The sequence below is a fragment of the Triticum aestivum genome, chromosome 7D, assembly GCF_018294505.1.
Source record: "Triticum aestivum cultivar Chinese Spring chromosome 7D, IWGSC CS RefSeq v2.1, whole genome shotgun sequence".
NCBI lineage: Eukaryota > Viridiplantae > Streptophyta > Magnoliopsida > Poales > Poaceae > Triticum > Triticum aestivum.
In genome coordinates, this window is record NC_057814.1 from 17,602,342 (window position 1) to 17,616,451 (window position 14,110).

Sequence of the window (14,110 nt, forward strand, 5' to 3'; positions counted from 1 at the left end):
ACGAGGGTTAGTCTTTGGGCTGGTCTCATTTTTTTTTAAAACTCAAAGCAACGTGATTAAAAAACGAATTCATCTATATGTTGTTTGGCGACGCTTTTCTGTTCAAGCTGCTCGCTAAACTACAAGTCTCCAAATTAGCATCACATGCCAGACAACCGAAACCGAAAGTAACTAAATCTGACTAATAATTTTGACACGCATGATCAAAATTGAGAATATTAGTAGTACTAGTATAGTACAGTAGAAAAGATGGAGCTAACCTTTTTTTTACTGAAGATGGAGCTAACCTTGACATTGCCTAGTTAGTGGCAAGAGAACGAGATCGAATGCAGCCATGGCATCGGCACGTCGTCGTCGCCGAGCCAGATAACATGGGAAATTAGGGAGATGGGCCCCATGGTAAAATTCAGGGGCAGGGAGGAGATCTCTCTCCCGTAAAAGTCCTGTAATGAGTCCGTACGTCTAGGATTATTGTAACTTCAATAGCTGGCAGGAGATCAGGACACCCGCGGTGCTATTGCCTTGGCGATGTAGGCTAGTTCTTCGCGTTTTGTTTGGTTTTTTCTTTTCTTTTTTTTTCCTACCGATTTTTTCCTCTTCATTTTTACATTTGTCTTATTTTTTCATTCATGAATATTTTTCAAATTTAATATAATATGTTTCGAACTTTAGGAACATAACTTCAATTTTTTAAACATTCAAATCCAAAATGTTTTCTTCAAAAATGTCAACATTTTTTCCAAATGCATGAAGATTTTTTAATATTGGTGAACATTTTTTAAAATTTACCACATTTATAAATCCACAAGTTAAAAAAAATCGGGACCATTTTTAAGTAACTATTAACAATTATAGAATTGATGAACTCATATTCGTGAAGAATTCCTAAATTTCACAAACATTATTTAAATTCATGAATGTTTGAATATTTTTCAAATTTAATATAATATGTTTCGAATTTCAGGACCATAACTTAATTTTTTTTTAACATTCAAATTCAAAATGTTTTCTTAAAAAATGTCAATATTTTTTAAAATGCATGAAGATTTTCTCATATTGGTGAACATTTTTCAAATTTACCGACATTTATAAATGCACAATTTAAAAAAAAATCAGGACCATTTTTAAGTAACTATTAACAATTACCCAATGATAACGCCCACGTGTGTGGCATGTTTGCACTTCGCCCACACGTGTTCATACACGTTGATTCTGTTTTGCGCGAATCCTAAAGAAATCTGTTAGACTTTCAGTGCCACGTGGGCATCATCGTGTGTGTGGGCATTGGAGAGTTCGCCCACACGACCCGCAACACGCGGCTGCCAGCTGCGTCGTGTGGGTGAACCAGTTTCTGCCCACACAGTCATCACCTAGTCCACGCGTGTGTGGGCAAACTGCTCTTCGCCCACACGACGCTCGTACGTTGTTAGATGGTAACTGCAGTTGCGCATACATGGCAACTAGGTAAACACACATGGCAACTATGATTCGTTGCTAGATGGCAACTGTAGTTGTGCGTACGTGGCAACTAGGTAAACACACATGGCAACTATGATTAACCATACATGGCAACTATGGTTGGACTACATGTGGCAACTAGTTAATCGTACATGACAACTATTTTTTGACCACACAGGGCATGTAGTTTATCACACATGACAACTATGGTTCGAATACACGCGGCAACTACCGTTACGTAGAAATGACAACTACATTTTGCCATCCCGGGTGACTAAAGTTGCCATCCCCCGGGGTAACTAAAGTGTCATCCCACGAGTGCGCCAGGACGTGTGGGCAAATTTGCTTCGTGCCACACACGCGGGGTAAGGATGAGTATTAGTGTGTTGGGCATGTGGCACGAAGTACCTGCGTCCACACGTGTGGGCAGTTCTAATTTCGCCCACACATGACCCGTGGGTTGCCTCCTGTTTACGCCACACACAACGTGTGAGCGAATGTCTAATATGCCACACGTGTGGGTGTTATCAGCGTCCAACAATTATAGAACTCATGAACTCATATTCATGAAGAATTCTAAATTTCACAAACATTATTTAAATTCATGATTGTTTGAATATTTTTGAAAATACATAAAATTTAAAATTCTTATTTTTTTAAAAAAAGAAGTGTTTTAATGAAATATCGTTTCGCTACTATCATGACCCATGACCCGACCAGACACCTTCAGGGGAAAAGATTTTTTTTAAGTCGGCATTTTATTGATTAAGCAATAAAGTCATACAAGGTATCCCGGATACAATCCGAAATAGAATGGAAAACACACAATAAATTAGAGTTTTTACAAGAATTGGCCAAAACATGGGCCACTACATTACAATGCCGATAAACATGCTTGAAGGATGAACAAGTAAGCATGGGCCACTACATTACAACACCTTCACGGGAAAAGCTTGGGAGGCCTCCTAGGCCTGTATTCCTAGGGAGTTTACTAATTGTATAAAGATAGGGTCCCCTCAAAAAAATTGTAAAGATAGGGGGTAGGTACACGTAAATGTTATTGTCAATTATGTACTGTACTGTATTACCGTTTTTGCTGGCTAGAAACTGCTCCCGGCTATGGAGTGGCATGCGGCTATGCTACAATAGCCTGCGACGAGCAAACGATGGCCGAGGATGCGATAGTGGCTTTGCCGTGGGTAGTTCACGGTTTCAGTGCAATTACCTCTACCGTGGGTAGTTTGTAGCGTAACTAAGATCAGATGGTTTCTCTTAATGGAAATCAGAGGAGGCCTTTCTTTTGCTCAAAAAAAAAAAGGTATTCCCTTATTTCTTTTTTCTCTGAAAGATGGAGCATCGGCAGCATTTGTAGGGTAATAATAATGTTCAAGGTGCAACTTCAACTTCACCTAGGAGTAGTAAATAAGATTAAACCAAGTACACTCTAACTACTACCAGAGCAGAACAGATGCAGGTACCTGCTGCTTGCAATTTGCATTACTCTGTCTGCATGTCGTCTATCACGACCTACAGAGAAGAATCCTTGGCGCCTCCTCCTCCACCCGCCGGTTCTTCTCCTTCTCGTCGCCACCCGGCCGCCGCCGCCAATCCCCCGCCTCCCCACCGCCAGCCTCCGTCTCCTCATTCTCCTCGGAGTCATCATCATCATCGTCGGAGTACTCGTCATAGTCGTCCTCAACGTCCTCGTACCTTGCACGGAACTGCGCCTCGCAGGCGGCCTCGTAGTCCCCGATCTCCTTCCACATGACGGCCAGCGCTTGGGTCGCCGAGACCTGCGGGTCCGCCAGCAGCTCCGGCATGCGCTTGCCGATCTTGTCCATGCATGCCGAATCCTAAGATGACGGCGGGATCCATTCGTGCGGAACGCCAGAGGGTCAGTGCAGCGGCGTTGGTTGCTGGGCGAGTGGAGGTGGACGGCGACGGCGGCGGCGGCGGCGGCGCGGTACTGATGTGCGTGCGTGCGTGTATGTAGCTAGGGTTTGGACTGGTGGATGTTTACCGTGTGTTGAGACTTGAGACTCGGGTTAGTTATCTGTGCCGGACGCCGAGACAGAGAAACGTCTTTCTTTTGTGCACTGAACCGCCACGTACGATTTGGCAATCGGATACCAGGGGCGCATGCATATGTTTGGCCGGACCCTCTACGCCAGCTGACACGTCGCGAAACGAATCTCAAAGCTATCTCCTGGTCCCATTGAAAAATCTCGTACATTGGCCTTTCATTTCACCCAGCGATCCAATAATTCGCGGATGCAAACGGACCCTCTGTTCAACTGACCGACCTAAACAGACGAAAAAACATGTCCATTTGCATTCCTGCGTTGGAGTTGGCCTAAACAGTACAAAGATATTTGTTTTCTTGTTTGTATGTATGTAATCGTACTAGAAACTGCTACCAAGAGATTACAAACAACTTGGTTTTCACTTCTTAGGACACCTACTGCAACTATACATAGATGCACTTTACATATCTGTGTTGAGTTATTTTAAAATATGGACATATACAAACACACTATAAATTACTAAGACAGAAAATTAACCTGTATGCGCATGAGACTATTTTTTTGAGAAACATGAGACTATTTTTCTAATTTATGTGTAAGAAACTAATTTACGTGTAAGATAAAATATTTTCACCGTATTGTTGCAAAAATAAAAATAATAACAACTTTTGCTTCAAGATACAATTTAATTTAGCACGGTGTATATTTATTATTTAGTGATACGAGTTGGATAATATAAAAAAATTGTATAATTAATTTTTAGCATCAATTGTTGAGTGGTTAGTGGAAAATATATAATATTTAAGTTTGATTTAAAAAAATAACATAAACAAGTATGCAAGTTTAGTATAAATACAATTATTAATAATGCTTTCTGTATGTTTGATTTACCGCTATTGTTAGATTTTCATAATTAATGTTCACGAACGTGAATAGTGAGTTTAAGGTCGCCGCAGAGGAGAAATAATGTATAAGCAACCTGCTGGCGGAATCGCGAGCACAAACGTAGCCATCATGTAAACTAGTCACGAATGTTCAAGATGCTATTGCAAATGATGTGAATGATGATAATCTGACTGGATCGGCGGCATTCTTGAGTTTGACTGTCGGGGTTGTGGGTGGCCCGAGACAGTTCGAGAGATTAGCGACATTGAATCGTCCGGGTCTAGTTTCTCTATCGGAGACTAAGATGTCAGATAAAAAAGCTCATAATCTCAGGTGCAATTTTGGCTTTAATAATGCTTTTAGAGTTAAGAGTGTGTGATTGAGTGGAATTGTATGCTTGTGTTGGATTAATTATTCAGTAGTATCATTGAAATCATACAATAATAATCATATCGACGTGATGGTCCAGAACAATGAGTTATAAGATATAGAATGGAGATTTACAGGCTTCTATGACGACCTAGTTAGATCTAAGAGGAAAAGGAACTGGAAGCTACTAAGATACATGAGAAGAGAATTTAATAACCCGTTGCTTTATGCGGTAGATTTCAACGAGGTTCTGAATGCAATGGAACAAATAGGGGCCAGTAACATCAAGATCTGCTTGGATAGATCATTGGATGATGATAAATTTGCTGAATGTTTTGATAATACCATCATGTAGCATATTCAGACCGTTGATTGGATCATTGTGCTCTTATGATCTCGGTTAGACAGTCGATCTGGGTGGATGAAGGGATGGAAAAGGGTGCCCCTTTCGGTTCAAGAATGCATGGACAAGACAATAGAGATATAACCAGGTGGTTGAGGAGGCATGGCATACATGAGCAAGTAACCTGGAAGGGGTATGTAATGCATGAGGAGGAGTGTGTGACCGACAGAAGAATTGGAGTAAATCAGAATTCGGTGGCGATGTCCTATGCAGCGATGTGTGCCCAAGCTCCCAATGCTCCCGCGCTGCCTTGCCTGCAATGGCACGGTCGTTCTTCTCATCTACAACAACTCGTGTTGTTGTATGTATGAGGATCTGGACGATGAAGGTGCAATTGAGGCATATGTTAGAGCCATCTTTGGCGGCCCCAGCGGTGCCCGAGGGTGTTGTAAACTTATTGGAGTCGTCTTTGGAGCAAGCCTTCGTCAAGCCATGTACGAAGCGGAAGCTTAGCAAAGATGACACCCTTGGGTGTCATTACCCCTTCCTTGAGGCGTCACAGCGGTACTTGATCCTTGTTGTGCACGTGAATCCTTGCGTTCTTGATGGCGGGGTTTGGTAGCGGCTCATGCCGACGTCGTCATACTACCATCCGCTTCCAATCGGACTGGTCATGTGTTGTCGCGTTCCTTCCTCATCCGCCATCCCCTTGTACTAAACTCCGCTACCATGCGCATGGGCCTTTTACGCTCAATGTACTCCGTCGCCAACGGTTTTGGTTCACTCCACGTCTTCCTCGGTTCCAGTTGGTTTCTGCATTCGCTTGTCGCTCCCTTGTCGTTTTGGGTGGAGGGAATATAAGTCAGGCACTGATTTATAGGTCCTCGATTTGACTAGCAAAACAGGTGTTGTGTGCCAAAAACTTACATCTCTACATTCTTTGACGAATTAACCTTTTTTCTAAACATATATTTTCTGGGGCATTTTGAACATATTTCGTTAGTTCGATCGACAATCTAAATTATCTTGTCCGACTTATATTCCAATACGAAGGGAGTAACCAAGTATCTAGGAATCCAAACCGTATCCCCCTTGGAGAACTCCGGGGAGCTGATGGTATCTATCATCCCCCTTGGTCGGTTTGTCCGCTGCTCCGGCAGCTGTTAGAGGGATAGTTGAGAGCGAGCAGAATTGATCAACTTTCCACGACTGACCACCAGGGCAGAAGATGGATGAAACAAGCCAACCTAAGAGTTATCTGTAGTTCAGTCTTCCCTTTTTTTCTGAGTAAAGACGAAGCACCGGCTGCATTTGTAGAGTGATAATGTACTAATGTTCACGATGCAACTTAGGAGTATTAACAAAGATTAAAAAGATCCACGTACGTACGGTAGCCACGAACCCGTATTATTATTACAGCATTCATCTGTCAACGAAACCAAGTACGCACTCTACTACTAGAGCAGCACATATGCAGGTACCTACTGCTGTTTGCGTTACCCATCCAACGGCTCACGATGCCCTGCTTCACTGCCTGTCTGTCGCCATCTGAATTCCGATGAAGAGTATCATAGCTAGCTTCCTTGTGCTTTCAGTGCGCTTCCATTTTACTTCTTTAGCTAATGTAAGGCTAGAAGAAGCCGTGGATCTGGGAAGAGAGACCATTATCTTATACTCCCTCCGTCCCAAAATTCTTGTCTTAGATTTGTCTAGATACGGATGTATCTAATACTAAAATGTGACTTGATACATCCGTATTTAGACAAATCTAAGATAAGAATTTTGATACGGAGGGAGTACATCATCCGTTTCAAAATAAATGACTCACCTGTAAAAAAAATGCTCTTATATCACACTAGGACGGAGAGAGTACTAATTTTAGGGACGAGACTTGCCTGCTCCCTTCCATGCTCCCATCCGTGCTCCCGCATACGTGGCTTGATTTGATTGGAAGAAAATAAGGCCCGGCCCCACCCCCTGAAAATCAGGGGGGGAGATGATTAGATTAGAAAAGAAAAAGGGAAAAGAACAGTCGTAGGATGAAGTGGGAGCACGGATGGGAGCATGGAGAGGGAGCAGGCAAGCCAGATCCTAATTTTAGTCGCTTATTTTAGAACCAAGGGTATAAAGTTGAGTCACTTATTTTGACATGAAGGGAATACATGGGGTAAAAGCCCTAAACATCATTATCTTATCTAAAAAATCACCCTAAATGTCTCGCATTTGTCCTCTAAATTTAGCTGTTTTCTACATTTCGTTCGCCAGATTCAGTTTGGGAGGAACAGCAGCCGGCCGAAAAAAGCAAACAAAGGAAGGGGCTCAAAGATAGATACGATACTTGTTCGCCGGATTCGGTTCGGGAGGAATAGCAGCTGGTTTGGTGATGAAGAAGGATTGGGTTTGGGTTTAGATCAGTGTTTTAAATATAGTTTGTCTAATTCACATCTACTCCCTCCGTTCCGAATTACTTGTCGCAGGTATGGATGTATTTAGATGTATTTTAGTTCTAGATACATCCATTTCTGTGACGAGTAATTTGGAACGGAGGGAGTAGATGTTTTTTAAGGATGTCACATTTAAGCTCCCATAAATATATAATGCAGTAACAAGAAACAAAAAAATAGGCCACAAACAAAATGAACGTCACATCTAGATGTGTTCTAGACAGACCCTTTTAAATAATTAGGAGCGGCCGTTCAAATCAGCTATAGCTGGTTGTTTAAAACTTTGGTTCAGATTGGCTAGATGGGAGAGGGAGCTCCCGGGTTATTTTAGGGTCTGTTTGGCTTGCAGCCTCAGCTTGCCACACCTAAACTCTTAGGCATATGTTTGGTTTATTGCCACCTTTTCTAGCTACATGATCCATATGTCACAGACTCAATTTTTTTGTCAAAATCTTGCCTCGCATCACACTTGTGGCCATTTTGTTAGCCACCCTTTGCCTAAACTTAGTTGTGACAAAGTTAGTCATGAACCAAACAGGCCTTGGTTCCCAGTAACACAAATAGTAAAACGTCGTATGGACTGGCTGTTTCTTTGATGAAAATCAAAGAAACAGAGCGCTTAGGACAACACCAACATAGTAGTAACTCTGAAACGAAAAACAGAACCGAGACGTGAAATGGCGTACATTCCTGCGAGTAAAACGAGAGCCGTATGTCTGTTCCAATTACATCAAGAAATTTCCGCTAAATGTTTCTCTGCTTATTTCGCCTTTCTGGCGGCACATCGCATTGCATTTTTTTTCTTCCTTGTCTCGAAACTACATCATCATCATCAATCTCTCAAAACTTGGTTCATGCTACCAAAAATTAAACCACATCCTTCGGAGAAACTCGGCCATGTCGCTCATCAGTATCCGAAGCCTGGCCATCATCAAAGCAAGCACAGATCAGCAACATGCTTCATACGAGCAGTGTAACGTTTGCTCACCGGCTAAAAGGGGTTTGAAGCTTACCAGAGTTGTCCATGGGGTTGGCGAGGGGCGCGGCCTCGGGCTCCTTGATCTCGACGACCACCACGTCTGACGTCAGGAAGGTCTTGGCCACCGACGCAGCATGCTCCAGGCAACATCTCACCACCTGCATCAATTATGCGGAGTTCATCATCGTCAGGAACAGAAAATGAGATCATCTTCCATGCATAGTTTTTTTTCCGGCAGACAACACAGGGGGAAGAGAGGAACCAGATAGTATTATCATGGTCTTTATTTCCACCATGGCTGCTTCCTTTTTCCCTTTCCCTTTAATCCTTTCACAGTTCCCCAGGTTCTTTTGGGTTTTTTTTTGTTGCAATTATACTAAATTAAAGCTAATGTAGATTAGCTTTCATTATCCACATTGTTTCCTTTGTCTTTCTTGGACTAGACTCTACAAGCTTAGATCTGGACACTTTATTCCAAAGTAGTAACACTAAATCTCCCAAAAGAAAAAGGGTGGTTTTGCCTTCGTTAGAAAAGCAAGATGCAACCCAACTATCAAGACAGCACTATATCCATTTCAGAATGATGCGAAGCATGACTGCAGGGCGGCCAAAGGGCTACAGACCTTAGTGGGGTCGATGATACCAGCAGCCATCAAGTCCTCGTACTGCCCAGTGGCAGCGTTGTAGCCAAACTTGAAGTTGTCGTTAGAAAGAACCTGGTACAGCAGCATTTTTCATGTTACTCAGGTACAGGCAGGGAAATAAGAACTTTTTGTTGTTGCAAAAACTAGCTCCAACCTTCTCGGTGACAACACTGCCATTGACACCGGCATTCTTGGCGATCAACTTGAGTGGGTAGCACAGCGCCCTCCTCACTATCTCAGCTCCAACCTAGTAGAAAAGTTGGCATTACAGCATGTCAAACTTGAATGATCAATGATTCAACATGATTGTTTGTGACCCACTTGCACCGGACTGCATTGTGTGCAAGTATTAGAAGCCTTGGGGAATTTCATTTGTTTTTTACCTTCTGCTCGTCGTTATCGAGGGTGTCCTTGATGGCATCAACCTTAGCAGCCAGCCTCAAAAGAGTGCACCCTCCACCAACAACAATACCTTCCTCAACAGCAGCCTGCGAAAAATAAGAAGCAATTCAGAATGCTTAAAGAAGTAATAAACTAATGGGCTTAACTCTGCTTCTTTGGTAAGCAGATACGAAGCTGACAGCTAAAATTATTTAAGGACACAACATTGTTTGACCAACCTTGGTTGCGTTTAGAGCATCCTCAACTCTCAACTTCTTCTCCTTAAGTTCAGTTTCTGTTTGTGCTCCCACCTACCAAGTCACAAGCCATGGGTTACTACAGTTACCATGCCATCCTTCCTTCCAACAGGGAATCAAGCAAAAGAGCAGCATGTCAAAAATATTAGTGTCCTCCATTAATACCTGAATAACAGCAACACCACCGGCGAGCTTTGCAATCCTCTCGTTGAGTTTTTCCTTCTCGTAGTCTTGTTCTGCTGCCTGGGAATTAGCAATAACAACTTGGAATCAGACTTAAGACTACTATGCTTTCTAAGTCTGCGATACATAAAACAACTACACGCAAAGCTCAAACTAAGAAATTTATAATATACGCCCAGGATGAAGCATGTAAACCAACCAAACTACATTCTAATACGAAGAAACTTCCAATCTGCACACAGTACCAAGCATGATGAAATGGAGCCTTCTAGAACTCAGTACCGAGTCAAGTGAGGTGTAGAGAAAAGAAAATGGCATACCTCAATGAGATTTTTGATCTGTGCAACCCTCTTAGTCACTTCTTCCTGGGTGCTGCCATCACCAACAATTGTTGTCGACTCCTTTGTAAGGACAACCTTTGCAGCCGTTCCTAGAACTGTATTATCTGCCTTGTCAAGTGTGAGTCCAACCTCGTCTCTGATTACAGTTCCTGCGAAAAAATGCGCGTCATGAACAAGAAGCATTGCTGATCATGGAAACATTCATTTGAGATGTATTTTCGCCTCACCTCCGGTGAGGATGGCAATGTCGTCCAGGTACTGGGTCTTGCGCTCTCCAAAACCAGGGGCTTTGATAGCGCAAATTTTCAAAGAACCTCTGAGCTTGTTAACAACAAGGGTTGCAAGAGCCTCCTGCTCAATATCCTCAGCAATGATCAGGATTGGGTATTGACCCCTGATGGCTTCCTCCAGAACATTGATAAGGTCCCGTGCATTGGTGATTTTCTTGTCAACCAAAAGCAACTGAAGAAAGAAGATCAGAACACATTAATAATCTGAAACTGAACCATAAAGACAGTAAGCAGCAGCAAAAACAAACTGATAGATGCTCAGATTCCAGCTTACCTTGCAGTTCTCGTACTCGGTGGTCATTTTCTCGCTGTCAGTAACGAAATAAGGAGAGATATAACCACGCTCAAACTGCATTCCCTCCACAACATAAAGATTGTTCTCGGAACTCCTCCCCTCTTCAAGGGTAACCACTCCCTTCCGTCCGACCTTGCTCATAGCCTCTGCTATCATGTTACCGATTTCATAGTTGTTGCCAGCACTGACTGCAGCAACATCGGCAAGCTCACTGTCCTCAACCTGCAGAGAGAACATGCCTTCGTAAATAGAACTAATAAGCATATTACATATACCAGCCATCTCACTAGCATATTACATATTGCCAAAACTAGGAACACTTTGACAGCAGAATAGCCTAATGGTTAATTTTACCTCCTTCGACATCTTCTTAAGTTCAAGGACTAGTGCTTTCGCTGTTTTCTCAATACCACGAGTAATTTGAACAGGGTTAGCACCAGCTGCAATAACCTGAATAATAACAGACACGTTTTTAGGTTTTACAGAACAGTAACACCACACTCAAATCACAAGTAACAATAGATCTCTTCTAGCAGCAAAATACCTTAACACCCTCAGCAATGAGCCCCTGAGCAAGGACGACAGAAGTAGTTGTCCCGTCTCCAGCTAAATCGTTGGTCTTCGCTGCAGCTTGCCTAACCAACTTAGCTCCAATATTTTCAACAGGGTCCTCCAGCTCAACCTGCAGTACAACAACTGTTACTTGAACATTCTGCTGGGGCTTTAAATTAAAATCATGAGCATGCTCATATTGCCAGAAAGTAATTACACTATATCCATGTATATAAGAATACAACATGAAAACTCATGTGCTTTGAGTGACAAAAAAAAAGTGCATAACTAAAAGCAATCTTCTCAGTACTAGAAGTGTAGCAGAAAAACTGGCTGATTGCCTCGTCACGTGGTAGTAATGCAACGTACCTCTCTTGCAACTGTAACACCATCATTGACAATCTTGGGGGACCCGTACTTGCTCTCCAAAACAACATTCCTTCCCTTTGGTCCCAAGGTAACTCCAACAAGATCTGCAAGCTTGTTTACTCCAACCTACGATATGGAAGCAGCTACTCAGCGTCTGTTGAAGGCTCACCAGGCACCTTCATATAGTGAGAACACAAAATATTATGTATAAGATATGTGAAGCTCACCTGTAGCTTCTTGGTGGCTGAGCCATCCTTGTTGAAGTAGAGCTCCTTAGCTGCTTTAACTCTGAAGTTGCATTTCCTCTGAAGACGCACATGTCGTGGCCTGTCGGCAAGGGAGATAGATGATAATGAAAATGGCTTCTTGTCTGATACAAGGCCAGTTGGAGCTGCCATGAGCCCAACGGTAGAAGTGGCGCCAAATGGTGAAGCCATGTTTCCCTGTGCAACAACGATAATATCAGAATGACAGAACAATATATTTATACTACAACATATACAAACAAATCTCGATATAAAGGCAGTGAAGGCAAAGGCACTAATTCAAAATAGATTCTTTTAACTTTTTGTGTCCTACAGATATGCACCGAAAAAAGAATACAAATTAGCAGGGTGTTCCATGTATGGGTTGAAGACAGAATTTTGTTGCTGTCCTCAAATTATGCAGAAACAGCAGTTGACCACCCTACTACTCTAGTTTGTGTTCTAGAAACAACAAGTATGGCCAACCAATAGAGTGCACTGACTTCTAATTTTCGCGCTACATGACACCCAAACAATCTTGGGGATTTAAAATTAGCTAGTCAGTGTGCAAGCAAACAGCGGTTCTTATAGCAAAACTGAACGGCAGATGTAGCTCCTGGTGTGGCTACCCAAATAAGAGCACCACAAAACCCAAACAGGCACACGGCCGACAGAGCACGAGCCCTGAGGCGCCTGAAGAACACCCACCCCGTAGAGAACCAATTCGCAGCGGTCACACCACTTGGCAATGCGGCAATGCCACACCGTAACACCGTTGTGCACCAATGTACCCATCACAGCAGTCTATGCACGAAGCAGGAGACCCAGCGAGCCTCCCGAGCGCCGACAGCCCGCGGCATCTGGGCGGAACCGTACCAATCCCGCTACTAGCAAACAGTAGCGAATACAGCATAGCAAACAACATCCCAGACCCAGAACCGCACGGCCGCCGAATTTGCCGGCAAAACCTACCGGAAACTCCTCCCCGCGCCCTAATTCACACGGAGACTGCCATCCAACACGGCGCGACATGCCCATCTAATCCTCGGACCGCCACGCCAGAATGCGACGGCCCGGCGGCCGAATTCAGCGGGCGAGGAGCCGCGCGGCGGGAGGGGAGGAGGGAAGGGTAGGGGTCGGGGTGGTAGCTTACCTTGGAGGAGCGGGCCGGGGTTGAGGAGGCGGGCGGAGAGGATAAGGCTGCGGCCTCGGGAGGGCAGGGCGCTGCGGGTGCGGGTGAGGGGTTTGCTCTGGGTTGGGGAAGGAGGAGGGAGGGGATGGGATGAGGTAGGTCTTAAATACACGCCAGGGTTTTACAAAGGGGATTGGTTGGTGGAGTCTTCTGCTCCCGCCCTTGGATAAGTGCGTATTTGCGATGACAGTAATAAGATTTGCACAGGGACCCCTTGTGTTATTAGCAGGACATGAACCTGCGGTGCTAAGAGCATCTACAACCGTCCTCTCCAGACTGACTGTACAACGTAAATTCATAAAAACATTATCTAGCCAGGCTCCTTAAACCAGATGTGGACGTCCAGGCTGACAGGCGTCCTCAAATCCAGCCCAAATCCGAGGCGGGTATGAGGAGGTCTGGACGTGTCCGCCATGTCAGCCGGGCCATCATGGCCCACACGGGCCCTACTCCGTCCTCACTTAGAATCCCCATCCGGAGAAAACCCTAACTTCACTTCACCCCCCGTCGCTTCCCCTCCACTCCCCACCCGTTCCCCCTCTCCCTCTCCGTCCCAATGTCAAGAACCCGAAGTGGCGGCGCCGCCGAATCCCACAACGAGGATGACTGGGACGCCTTCGTACGTGAGGCGGACAGTGACGAGGAGGAGTTGGCCCTCTGCATCGCGCTTTAGTGCCCTCGCGGGCCGACAAAAGCAGCAGGTCCGGCTCTTCTCCGTCCCTTGTCGCCCGTCGCCGTAGCACAACCCTGCGTGCTCGGCCTGCTCTGCGCTGTTGGCCAAACGCACTCCTACCCCTCGACCGTTGTTCCTAAGGAGCATCACTGGGTGCTTCTGCCCCGCACCACCGGCGCCGCGGAT

The 14,110-nt window shown here is 44.4% G+C and overlaps 2 protein-coding genes across 2 annotated transcripts in view; both read right to left on the reverse strand.

Annotated features, from left to right (window-relative positions):
• Positions 1 to 3,505, reverse strand: part of LOC123166915 (uncharacterized) — a 4,955-nt gene extending 1,450 nt beyond the window's left edge. The window contains exon 1 of the mRNA XM_044584732.1: positions 2,937 to 3,505. Within this exon, the coding sequence (XP_044440667.1) occupies positions 2,979 to 3,299 (321 nt within the window). The 5' untranslated portion in view covers positions 3,300 to 3,505 and the 3' untranslated portion in view covers positions 2,937 to 2,978. The remainder of the gene's footprint in view (positions 1 to 2,936) is intronic.
• Positions 3,506 to 8,191: 4,686 nt separating this feature from the next.
• LOC123166916 (ruBisCO large subunit-binding protein subunit beta, chloroplastic) lies at positions 8,192 to 13,365 on the reverse strand. The gene is made up of 15 exons (XM_044584733.1): positions 13,213 to 13,365; positions 12,042 to 12,257; positions 11,815 to 11,940; positions 11,438 to 11,575; positions 11,248 to 11,343; positions 10,873 to 11,115; positions 10,536 to 10,770; positions 10,288 to 10,457; positions 9,950 to 10,027; positions 9,767 to 9,838; positions 9,530 to 9,634; positions 9,301 to 9,393; positions 9,126 to 9,218; positions 8,537 to 8,660; positions 8,192 to 8,444 (listed from the first exon to the last, which is right to left on the reverse strand). Exons 2-15 carry the CDS (start codon positions 12,249 to 12,251, stop codon positions 8,431 to 8,433), a joined length of 1,797 nt encoding a protein of 598 aa, XP_044440668.1. The 5' UTR covers positions 12,252 to 12,257; positions 13,213 to 13,365; the 3' UTR covers positions 8,192 to 8,430.
• Between the last annotated feature and the right edge of the window lie 745 nt (positions 13,366 to 14,110).